General features: G+C 38.2%; 1 protein-coding gene across 3 annotated transcripts in view; it reads left to right on the top strand.

Moving 5' to 3' along the window:
• The window catches only part of ORC5 (origin recognition complex subunit 5), a 75,401-nt gene that overhangs the window by 59,449 nt on the left and 4,237 nt on the right, over window positions 1–11,715 (top strand). For all 3 annotated transcript variants that reach the window (XM_009289058.2, XM_009289057.2, XM_009289059.2), the window contains one exon: window positions 10,129–10,241. In XM_009289058.2, coding sequence (XP_009287333.1) covers window positions 10,129–10,241 — 113 coding nt within the window. The remainder of the gene's footprint in view (window positions 1–10,128; window positions 10,242–11,715) is intronic.

Here is an 11,715-nt window from a genome sequence, read left to right on the forward strand (position 1 = left end):
AGTGGTTGAGTCCCCATCCCTGGAGGTATTTAAAAGACGGGTAGATGAGGCGCTTAGGGACATGGTTTAGTGGGTGGTGGTGTTGGGTCGATGGTTGGACTCGATGATCTTAGAGGTCTTTTCCAACCTTTATGATTCTATGATTTTTGTATTTCAGAAGTATTTGGGTCAAATCTTCCTGCAGTGGTTGTTTTAATTAAAAATTCTTAATATCTTGTTTCTTTATACAAGATTTGGATCAATATTCTTTTAACACATAATTTTCATAATCATCCAAAAACAGACTGCAGTTAAGACATGTTGAGAATCTTTTTCTTTCTTGGAGAAAGCAAGGTAGTTTAGTCTTAGAAGATAATCCCAAACATCTGATTATGAGAAATCTCCTTTAATTTCATGATTTCTGCTCATGGCATATACAGAGTACTGATTTTTGTCCTCAGGACAGGTCAGAAATCCTAATTGCTTTAATTATTTTTGAATACAAAATTATATTTGCAAACAAAACTCCTTCATATAGCAGTAGAAGGCTAGTAACTCTGTGTATGCAGTTCTATATTTTACTGCGATAGCATTAAAAATTTAGGGCCTTCTGTAAATGTGTCAAGTCCTATCAGTATCACAGATACTTGGTAGTATTTTTAAGGTTACTTTTTTCTGTTCTTGATAGTACTTGTCTTGCAATACCTAGAAATGCTGCCGTTGTGGGACAGAAGTGTTATAAATGAAGGACAAAAATAACAGGTGAAAATTTTCTAGATTTGGGGATTTAAGGTTATATGCTTGGTCAGCTGCACAAAGGTTTGCTTCTGGAAAACAGTCTTTGTGTCGCCTTCCTCATCTTCTAAAAAATGCTTGGAACCTGAGATCTCTGATGCAGAAATTAATCAGGAGGTGGCAGAAGGATACTTCTGTTGGCTAGCTATTGCCTGTGCCTTGAAAAATAGCCAGCCTTTGTCTGGTGTCCACTTTATGAAGCTACCTGACTTAAGTAATCAATTAACTGTAAATGCTATTCCCCAAGTGTTTCTTTGACCATCTGTTACCATCTTCGGTTGCTCTGATTTTAAAGTATGAAATAGAAAGACGAGTACTTTTGAATTATCTGTCTATAACTCATATCTGTAGTCTTCCTACTTAGCAGTGCCTTTCCCAGGTTGTTATGGAGTAAATTGGATGCACAGACCTCCAACAGATTGCAAGTACGTTCAAGCCTTGGTTTTTTCATGTTTTGGAGGATCAAAATAAACTCCCCTGTGATCAGTTCCAGGGGTCTTAACAAATTTCTGAAAAGATTTCCAAATATATCCTCAGGTACAGAAAATAATTTGATCCTCTCAGAAAATACCACGTTAAGCAAATTTCCATAATGCCCTGAAAGGCATGCTAAAGTACTTTAATTGATCCTCAGAGTGAGGGAACTGACTCAGAAATACTGATTTATCCATGCAACATTCTGTAGAGTTTTTTATATATATATATATTTTTTTTTTAAATTGATGAGCAGAGTGAGGCAAAGATTGTTGTGAATTGCCTTTTAATTTCCTTTTTCTCCTTAGGCAAATTGATTAATGCTAAAGTAAATGTGCTAAGAGAAAAAAGGGGCTTTTTCCTAATTTCTATATTGAATAAAAATAATGAAAAGAAAGCAAATTCATTAATACTTTGAAAGATTCCTTTAATAATAGTTCCAAAATGAATACATCATTGAACTGCTTTTTAAAAGTGATGTTACTGTAACAGTGAGTGGGCAGGGCTAATTGTGCAAATGCTTTTGAGATACCGAGAAGTTTTCCAGGAGATGGTGGGGGAAGCTGGATTTTCATCGTCTTGCTTTTTTTTCGCCTTTTTTTTTTTTTTTTTAGACTGCAGAGTATGGAGAGAATACAGTAATTAATAGTGAGAGAGCCCTTGCAGCAGCCCAAGGGAAGGGTAAAGGGGAAACACAAAGCCGTAGGATGTAGAACGTGTAAATGATACACTTTACCTTTGGTGAATGCGTTATAACAGCCACATTAAGTCAGATCAAAAGTGGACTTACCCACTGTTTTACTTCTTATAAGACAGTAAAACTATCTGACTACTTCTGATTATTAATAGTGAGAGAGCCCTTGCAGCAGCCCAAGGGAAGGGTAAAGGGGAAACACAAAGCCGTAGGATGTAGAACGTGTAAATGATACACTTTACCTTTGGTGAATGCGTTATAACAGCCACATTAAGTCAGATCAAAAGTGGACTTACCCACTGTTTTACTTCTTATAAGACAGTAAAACTATCTGACTACTTCTGATTAATATCAGACATGCAGGAAAAATGCAAGACCGGCAAGCGGAGGATGAGTTTAGTCTGGTATACATTACGGCTTCTTACTACCTGTGGCTTAAATGCTTGCCACAGAGTTGATATTCTTTGCGTTTAGCAGCCTGTGGTTGTATTTCCTTCCATGAATGCGTCCAGTTGCTTTCTTAACTCCATAAAACCCTCTACCACCATACTGAATTTTCAGTGGCAAAGTGTGTCACAGATTAACTACGAATTTGGATGAAGAAATACCTCCTCGTGGGTTTCTTGTTTGCTTTTTTAAATTGCCTTCTTAGTTTCCTGGGATGTTTCCTGGATCTTGTTTCAGTATTCCCATTTTAAAAAGTTGTGGGGTTTTTTGGGAAGCACTGGGTTTTGGAAGAGAAGATGTGAGGACTGAAGATAATGAGAAAGTGCAGAGGAGAGATGAAAGGATGCTGCGCTGATGAGTCAAGATTTGCAGCTAGTCAGATTCACTGAACAAAAAAACCGTAGAAGACAGACTGCTAATTGAAGAGAGTGGATTCTAAAGTATGAATATGAATTCTAGGGCAAGGTGAGGAAGTGTCTCCTCGAAGGAAGAAAATACATTGGCTTCACTTGAGATTGAAGAGAAAAGCCACAAGGAGGCCAATTGCAGGAGAACATGCTAGAAATAAGGCAGCTTCTAGTAACACAGCAGAAAGGTGTTCTGTGGTCTGAAAGACAGGAGAGGGTGGAATGGTGCAGAAAGGGAGGAGGGGAAAAGGAAAAAGGCAAAAGATTCACACTTACGCCTTGAATAAGTTATGGAATTGGCAACACTTTTTGTCAAATATTATTTAGCGTAAACGGGACACAAAAAGTAAGACTGAGTGGTATAAGACAGAAGTGGTGAACACTGATTATACAGTGGGGAAAATACTGTATGAGAATTCTTATGACCTGTGTAGTAGAAACTGAAAGAGTTTTGTAGTGTAAAATTCAAGGTTGTATGCCCTGGGCTTAGTAAACTTTTATGCTATGGAGATATGCAAGAAATATCTTGAAGGTGGTGAGCATGATACAAACTGAGTAGGTTTAACAGCGTGAAATTCAAGGTCATACTTGAGGATAAATAAACATTTCTTCTAAAAACAGAGGGATCGTCTTTTAGAAACTGAAGGAAGATGAGGAAGTTTTGGCTGTCTTAATAAACGCCTGAGCCACCAATATGATGAAGCTTTGAAAAAGCCAAAAGGGTCACTTGTTTAAATCTGTAAATCACATAGATTTGCCTTGAGTGAAGTAAAGTCAGAGGAGACAGTGAAGACAGAGATGTAGAGTAACAAATACAAAAAGATTTCATTAAAATGAAAGAGTGTATTCAAATAAATAGGTCTTGAATAAAATTACTTAGGAAACTGAAGCAAGTTTTCCTATCTGTGTATCAGTAAGATTCTCAAAGTCTTCTATGGGAGTCATTGTGTTGGAAGGAAAAAACTTCTTGTTTTTATGATAAAATTTAGTGCATTTATGTAAAAGATGGTATGACATGATGGCTTCAGTGACATGGACTGATCTCAATCCAGTAAATTCTTTATTGTACTGAAGACTGAAAGTAGGCACATTGCGTGATAATTCTTAGGGGAAAATGTGATACAAATCTCCTTTCCTGCCAGGCTGTCAAGAGTGCTTCATAGTAACAGCTAAACATCCCTAATATTGTGATAGAACAAACATTTTTAAATCCTTAAATGGGCATAAAAATAAAAGAAAAAAAAACTGTTAGCCTAAGCAACATTGGTTTTTAAAGGATAAATGGTAGCAGAAGTAGTCAGTTGATTTCCGTCCCCACTCACCCCCCCTGCCCCATAGTAATTAAACATGTAGTGAATATAATGCTGTCGCATCTGGAATTTGTCAACACATTTATGTCTTGAAAGTTTGTTCAAGTTGGTAATTAGTGTTAAATTCTGTTTGACGCAATCTGATGAAGTCTTCTGGTAAAGTGTTGTCAACCCATTGATGAGATATGCAGAATTTACTTAAAAATTGGGAAGTGTGATGTATACTGCTACAGATAAAGAAATAACACACAAGGTCCTGGGGAGTCAACACAAAATAATGAAGTAATATTTATGTGAGAGAAATGCAAAAAATAACTAATACGGGACAGCAAAAGACACCAAATGCAAACATTCATAGAAGAAAAAGGCTTGCAAAACAGACTGGGTCACTATGTTTGCCGTGCACTGTAGCATCCTATACGGCCACCTATGTGCATGTTACCAAAGTGAGGGGCATAGAGTGCTGTCTGTGGAGCACCACCAAGGCTGTGGCTGGGATACCCCTTTCTGCTGGTGGCTCTGTTAATGTCAAAACCACTTTGACTGCATTCAGAAGATAGCTTAAAAAAAGAGTTGGATTAATTTAAGCTGAGAAAAAGGTAAAATATATAGCTGAAGCATGTAGTAATGAATGCTTTAACTGCACACTGGAAGGCCATAAGCAATTTGGAGGGGTGTAGAATAAGGCAAGAATGGTATGATATAATTAGTAATATTGGAGTGCTACTAGCAGATGGAAAATTTGACCAAATACAAAAAGAAAGAAGTTTCAGAAAGGGACATGCTGAAATGATTTCCAACCATAAGCATTTAAGATCTGATAAAATGGTAGGTCACATCACCTAGTGCAGTCTCTTCTGTTGTATTTTTTTCATGCATTAAAAGCCTTGCATAAAACATAATTCAGAATCAAAACCTGATCGTTAAAATGTAGACGTTCAGAAAAGTGTTTATTTTTAATAATTTTTATAAAAACAATTTTGATCAATTGCTGGCTTAAATATATATAATTGTAATGTTCTATTGTTACCTTTCTGTATGAGCTTTTCTAACAAGGCTGACATACTGAGCATACTCTAGCTATAATTTTGACTGAAATCGTTTTGAGCAGGTTTTTTTAACGCTCACATAATTTGTACGAGGGTCATTGAATTTAACTCCAGGAGACTATTGCGGCAGTCATTTTGACTGAAATGTGTTTTCTAAATGGCATCTGGTTTTCAAACTGTCTTGTTGCATAGCAGTGGTTTTAGCATGTGCGTGAACGTAGCTCCCGGCAGCGGTGGGTTTCGAACAAGTGCAGTGAGCTGCATGTTTGCTTTGAGAGCTGTGTGATGATGGTGCTGCAAAGTGCTAGGGTGCGTATAAATTTTAATACGACTGTGAGAGAATATAGTACCCTTGTCTGATGGTACTGAAATAATGAAAGTTCTTAATTTCTTGATAGGTTTGAAGTTCAGAATCATAAAACCGTTTAAAGCTGTGGTTGAAAGTAAGCCAGACTGAAGAGTTACAATTAACAATGCATCTTGGGCAAGATAATTGAAGATTATAGACTGTGGAAATGAAAAATACCTTGCAGATCATCTAGTATGTCTCTGCCAGTTTGAGATTGTTCCTGCTAGTGTCTTTCATTAGTATTTTATCTAGTCCAGTTTAAAATGTACCACTCGGTGAGATTTCAATCACATCTCTAAGGAAGCAGCTTCCCTCCACCACCCCCCCACCACCCCAATAGTCAGCATCACTTTCTCTCTTTAGTTTTATCCTACGGATTTGAGATGTGCCCCACACTTTGTCCTGACTCTTTCCTGTGATAATCGGTCACTGCTTACCCAAACAAACCATGTGTTTCCCTGTACCTCGGGTCCTAATTCTGCTGATGTTTTGCACCTCCATTAATGTTTTCTGGCTTCTGATGGTGTCCTCGGGAAGAGCCTGGCCTTTCCCAGCAGACAGCCCTCACTTCTGGAATCTTTCTTGCTTCCACGCAGCCATGTGCTGACAAAGCCAGTCTTTGTGTCTGCTTGAGGAATGATGCAAGGCCCATCTGTTAGCTCAGGCTGATAGGAAAAAAGCAGCCTTTAAGGATGGCTTGTGGGTTGCTTTGTTTTTTCCAGAGGTTTCAATGTCCATATTTGACCAGTGAATCTCCAGAAGCAATCTGAGTGGTCATTTCCTCCTGGCAGCAACTCTCTGCCATGCTTTTATGATTATTCTCACCTTGCATCCAAGCTTTCAGCAGCAGGTTTTTCACACAAATACATTTCAAAGAAAGGTCAGTCATGGCTTATTTTTAAACATACCAGTGACACCTGTTCCTTCACATCTTTCAGATCAGTGACTTCTCTTCAGATTTTCTTGTTATTCCTGTAGAAATTTCCATTTACTTATTAACTTTTGCTGGTATTAAATCATTACCAGATCTAACTTTAATTTTATGAATAGCTTTAGAATATTTCTTCCAACTGTAATTTCTTTTGTTCAAAAAATTCTCAATAAATATTCTTTCTTATGTCACCCACACATTTTTTCTGGCTTGTTCCTAGTCTGTTCTTGCCAGATGTTTTTTCCCAAGCTTTTGTGATAATGAAATGGAGCCACTGTACCCATGGTATTAAAAAAAAAAAAGCCTTGAAAAGTTTTTTTTTTTGCTAAGAAGTGCAATTAGTTTGACATTGTATTCATATTTTTCCCAACTGTGTTTCAAACTTGTGATGTATCTTCATTTAAGAACAGATTGCCTCCAAAGTTTTACAACACCTGAACTTTTGAAGTAGTAACGTTTTTTCAGTGCTTAAGTTATAGGTGCCACTTGGACCTTAAAAGTTAACAGAACATGAAAATCGGTGATTTTAAAAATTTTGCTACAAATACACTGTCTTAAACCCAGTGCATTCCACTGTATCCTGCTTTACCAGGTGAATGCCCTAAGTAGGCACAGAGAGAGAAACTGTTTATATGAATGCAATTTTATGCAAAATAGCTCAGCTCTAGAAGCAGTTAGAATGAAAGTTAGATCTGGTAATGATTTAATACCATACATAGCTTTTCCTTCCTTCCTCCACTACCTGCACCCCAGTTAGCTGTTAGATGTTTACTTAAGAGGCGCTCAAACCTCTTGTGTCGGGAGGGAATTGAACCTTCTGTGTCCTTGAAGACTTCTTAACCATTTGGTGAAGATAATCGTCTTATTTTTATTCATCAGGTCTAGAAAGGTAGGTTCAGTGCAAAATATTTGAGGAACTTAATAATTCCATCTCTACCACAGTTGAACCTTTTCTTCTGCTAAAGCAGTTTATTGCAAAAAATGCGTGTGTTGCCCAATTCTGTGTCTGACTCATCAACAGGAGAATCCTGCTATATCGTATAAAGCAGAAAAAAATGAAGAAGTCATTGCTTTGGGGTGACAGAACTCTCTTGTTGGTTTTGTTTCTCCCTGAACCCATTGAAAAAGCTGTGCAAACAGAGCTCCGGGCTGCTGCCCCCTCAGCATGCAGGCTTTTGGATTTGTCCTTCAGAGATCTCTGCCTTTCTCCATGTAAAGGCTGGGCATCTGTAACTAGGTTTTGAATTTTGCTCCAACAGCTCACAAGTTACGTATTTTAGCTTCTAACATTTGGCTGTCCGTAGGGGAGCTGGTCCCTGTTTACTCCCCTTAGATAGATGTTCTATCTCTTTGTCTCTACTGAGCCTCTTTGGAGATAAAACTGTTTCTTATCTGCATGAATTGAAAATGACAGTTCTTTCTACTTCTGTCTTTTTAAGCAACCTCAGAATCAGGACTCACTGTTTCAGCACTCACTTCCCTGTGGTGACGTTTCTATTAAGCTAAATAAATACAGGGTTTGTGAAAGAAATTAATAAAAGGTTGCAGTTTGCTAAGTAAGTTTGTGTTACTTTGATGATCAGTAGCTTCGTTTGTCTTGTAATACTGTATATTGAGTCTTCAGAGTTAATGTCTTGAGTCAAAAACATTAATGAAACGTAGTATCTACTGTGATGCTATTTCAGATTTATTGAGTCAGCCTTTAGTAAGGAATTTTACGTTGCTGACCTTATGTTACACATAATATTTGGTGTTAGTTGGAAAAGAAAATGGTTACAATTTGTTGTTAAAGTATTGCTGGAGCATTTGTAATGCGGCAACAAGGTCGCTTTTACATCCCACATAAAACTGAGATGGGTCCAACTCCAAACTACCTAGGCTTTTGCTGTGCTCGTTGGGAGCTTTTAGGAGCCTCCTGCCATTCCTTCATTGGTGATTTCTGAATGTGAGGCCAGCTGCAAGTATGTATTGCAGAAGTGATTCACCAGTAATGGTGCACTGGGGTGTAAAATAGCAATTGTTACATCAGATTACTCCATAATGCTTCTTCACTGACTGAATAAGGACTTTGTTGAATGAAGAACGTAGAAAAATGTACGCTCAAACTCATGAGTATTTTAAGAAAATAAAAACACAAGTTTGAGGTTGATCCTAATTCAGTGATACGTTCGAAGAGATTCGTGAACTGGATTTTGAGCCATTTATCATATACTGAGTTCAGTTTTCTTAAATGCTGTCAATGCTAACAATTTATAAATCATGTGCTACTCTTTAATGTAATTTATAGACCTGAATTAAGTAAATGGAATTTGTCTTTGTGAATATGGGTAGGCCACTTCCTCAACCAAACTCCAAAGACTTTGCAGAATGATGGCATCCAAACTATTGTTGTCTAATGCCATATAAAAGAAAGTTAAGCACAGGCTGTTTTAAAAATTGGCTTGTTCTTGGTGACCGTAATTTTTTCTGTTCTCCGTAGGTAGGTGTCATTTTTTTATATTATGTCCACTTAAGGGAAAACTTTAATAATTATTCTTACCTCCTGCAAGCACTGTCACAAATTTGAAGACCAAGTTCACTTTCAGCAAAAGAGTGGGGTTATTACTGAGTTCAGATTTTTTTTTTTTTTGATTGATACTGGTAAGAACTTGCTGCTGCTTTTTATAGCGGTGTGCTTCCTTGAAGGTTTGAACTGACACTCTCTTTCCTGATATATTTATTCTTCAGAAATTCCTTACTATGCTATTATCATTACACAGAGGTAGGTCATGGTCGGCTGGTTTTTTTGAAAAGTAGAGCTGTGGTCAGATACCAGTTCTTCATTGTATGTAATCTTGTTGCCTTGAATTGTCAGTGGCATCTATAGCAAAGGCCAGGGAAAATCTTCTTGTTTTCTGCTTTTACCTCTTTCTTTCCCCTGGGAGCTGGGAGGAGGTAGGGAGGCAGCGGATTCACCACAGCATTTTTTCCTAACCGAGGCAGAACAGACTGGTTGCACTCAGTGGCGACATCCCACGACTGCACTTTAGTGATACTGCAGTCGTCATTTGGAGGAATGAAGATAGTGAGCAATATGCTGGTACATTGCTATTTTGGTAAAATAATTAATGGCTCTATCAAGACACTGTATGTGTGTTTGTAGGCAAATTTCTCTCCTTTCAGGCCCTGCTCTTTTTAAGCACACAATCTTCCAGCCTTTCCTTTCCAACCTTCAAAATCTTTTTTATCTGGAGTAGAGTGATACATCCATCTGTTCAAAATGTGGTATGAGCTGGCACAGGAATATCCAACTTTGAGTGTGAAAGTTCAAGAGGAGGTCTTTGGGTATAAAGGAAAGAGAATCAAAGTCTTTCCTGGTTGTCAGGCAGAGATTTGGAAAATGTTCAGCTCATGCCTATTATTCCTGTTCCCCACATCGCCTTTCTCTCTCTGATCAGAACTCCAGGATAACTCTTGATATGAAGGATGAAGGGGTTAGCCTGTGTCTCTCACTGCCTGTGCTGAAAATGTAATGGTGAAAATGTGTATACATTCTTGGGTTTGCTAGCTCTAGAACTATGTGAAAATCAATGAGCAAGTATGAGTGACTTCCGAAGAAACATGGGAATGATGACAAATGGAAAAAAAAATAATTGTCCACTGCCATTTATGTTAGCAAAAATTACTAACATTACTAATGTCTCTTGTTCGTAGATCACCTCTCTTGTGACTCTCCAGCTGTTATCCATGGTTGGCCATAATGACCAGCTTGATGGACCACGATATAAATGTACTGTATCTTTGGACTTCATCAGAGCTATTGCCCGGTGAGCCTATTAGAGATCAATTACTGTGTATTTGCTGACTTGAAAGAGACTTCAAAACCAGTATTTGCTCAGTCACTAGCTCTCTGCAGACCAGAACAGAAATCAATTGATGTTTACTAAGAATGAGTGAATGAGTCTTATTTATGAGAAGTGTTGAACTTGAGATAAGTTTGGTCCAATTCTGTTTTGAAAAAAATTTTATCTTACAGTGGCAGTATGTGTTACAGTAACATACTGTCTTTGTGCTTAATAAAGGTCAGGGACTTCATGTGAAAATACTGCTCTAAAATGTCAGTCCATTTCATTACCAAAAGGCACGTTATGGTATTTGAATCTGAAATGGTATTTAGTTCTTAACAGTGGTTGTTGTACATATGATATTAAAACTACATAGATTGTAAGAATTCTTCCACATATGTGATCTGTAGTTGATACAAACTAATTCAATAAATGAATGTAGGTACCTCAACAGCTCTGTTCCCATTCAGAGCCTTCAGTTTTGGAGTCTGAGAACAGTTCCAGATCCATCAGGAGACATGATGATAAATTACAGACAGAAATGCGTGCAATACATAGGCAACAATCAAGCCTACGTCTCATTTTTATGAAATGCCAACAGCATTACCTCACACCTGTTGCTGCAGCCAGCTTATTAGCAGGTCTTGGATAAAGAGTCTATAGTCAGAACAGGGCCCAGAAATGATATGTAGCGAAAAGGAGGAGAAATGTTCTCAGGGCCAACTCTTCTCTGTAATGTGGGACTTCAGAGGAACCTGTGGTGTAGGCCATATCCCATAACTTCAGTGCACATGTTGCTCTCCTGAGCTATTAAATGTCCAATAGCCTTGTCAGTAAACCCCACAGACACACTAATTTCAACTTGCAGTTGGATAGGCCATAGAATGAAACTTCATCTGGTTCAGGCCTGGCTGGACCACACTGCCAGGATCTCCACAGCTTCGTTATGTCAGTTTGCTATTCCTAGCAATAAAGTCACTTGTGAATGATGCCCTGAAAAAGCTCCCACTGGTACCAAGTACAGCGGACCATCTGCTCAGCAACATGGATCATTGTGTGTACAGACATCCCCAAGCTCTTGTCTCTGCTCTAACTCCTACGGTGAATACAGAGACCAGTTCATAAACTGTGAGGGCCCTTGAATTAAGATACTTGAAATGACGGCCCTGTCCTTACAACTTAAACATCTTTAGAAGTTTTATTGACTCCATTAAAGTTGCCAGAAGGTAGAGATTTTCCAAACAGGACCAAAACTTGTGCTATGCAGCTCATGCTTATCAGAGAAAGTAGTCGTCAGAGACGCTGCCACTTCAAACCTCAGTGCACGATATAGTGCTTTGGCTTGCCTTCCTTTAGGTCAGATGTGTGTATATATATCCTGACTGACTTTTCCTGCATGTTATGAGGAAGAAAGCAATTCTTTCCCCCCCCCCCCCCTCCCAAGTTTGTTAGGGTT

This window comes from Aptenodytes forsteri, unplaced genomic scaffold (genome assembly GCF_000699145.1).
Source record: "Aptenodytes forsteri isolate BGI_AS27 unplaced genomic scaffold, ASM69914v1 Scaffold137, whole genome shotgun sequence".
NCBI lineage: Eukaryota > Metazoa > Chordata > Aves > Sphenisciformes > Spheniscidae > Aptenodytes > Aptenodytes forsteri.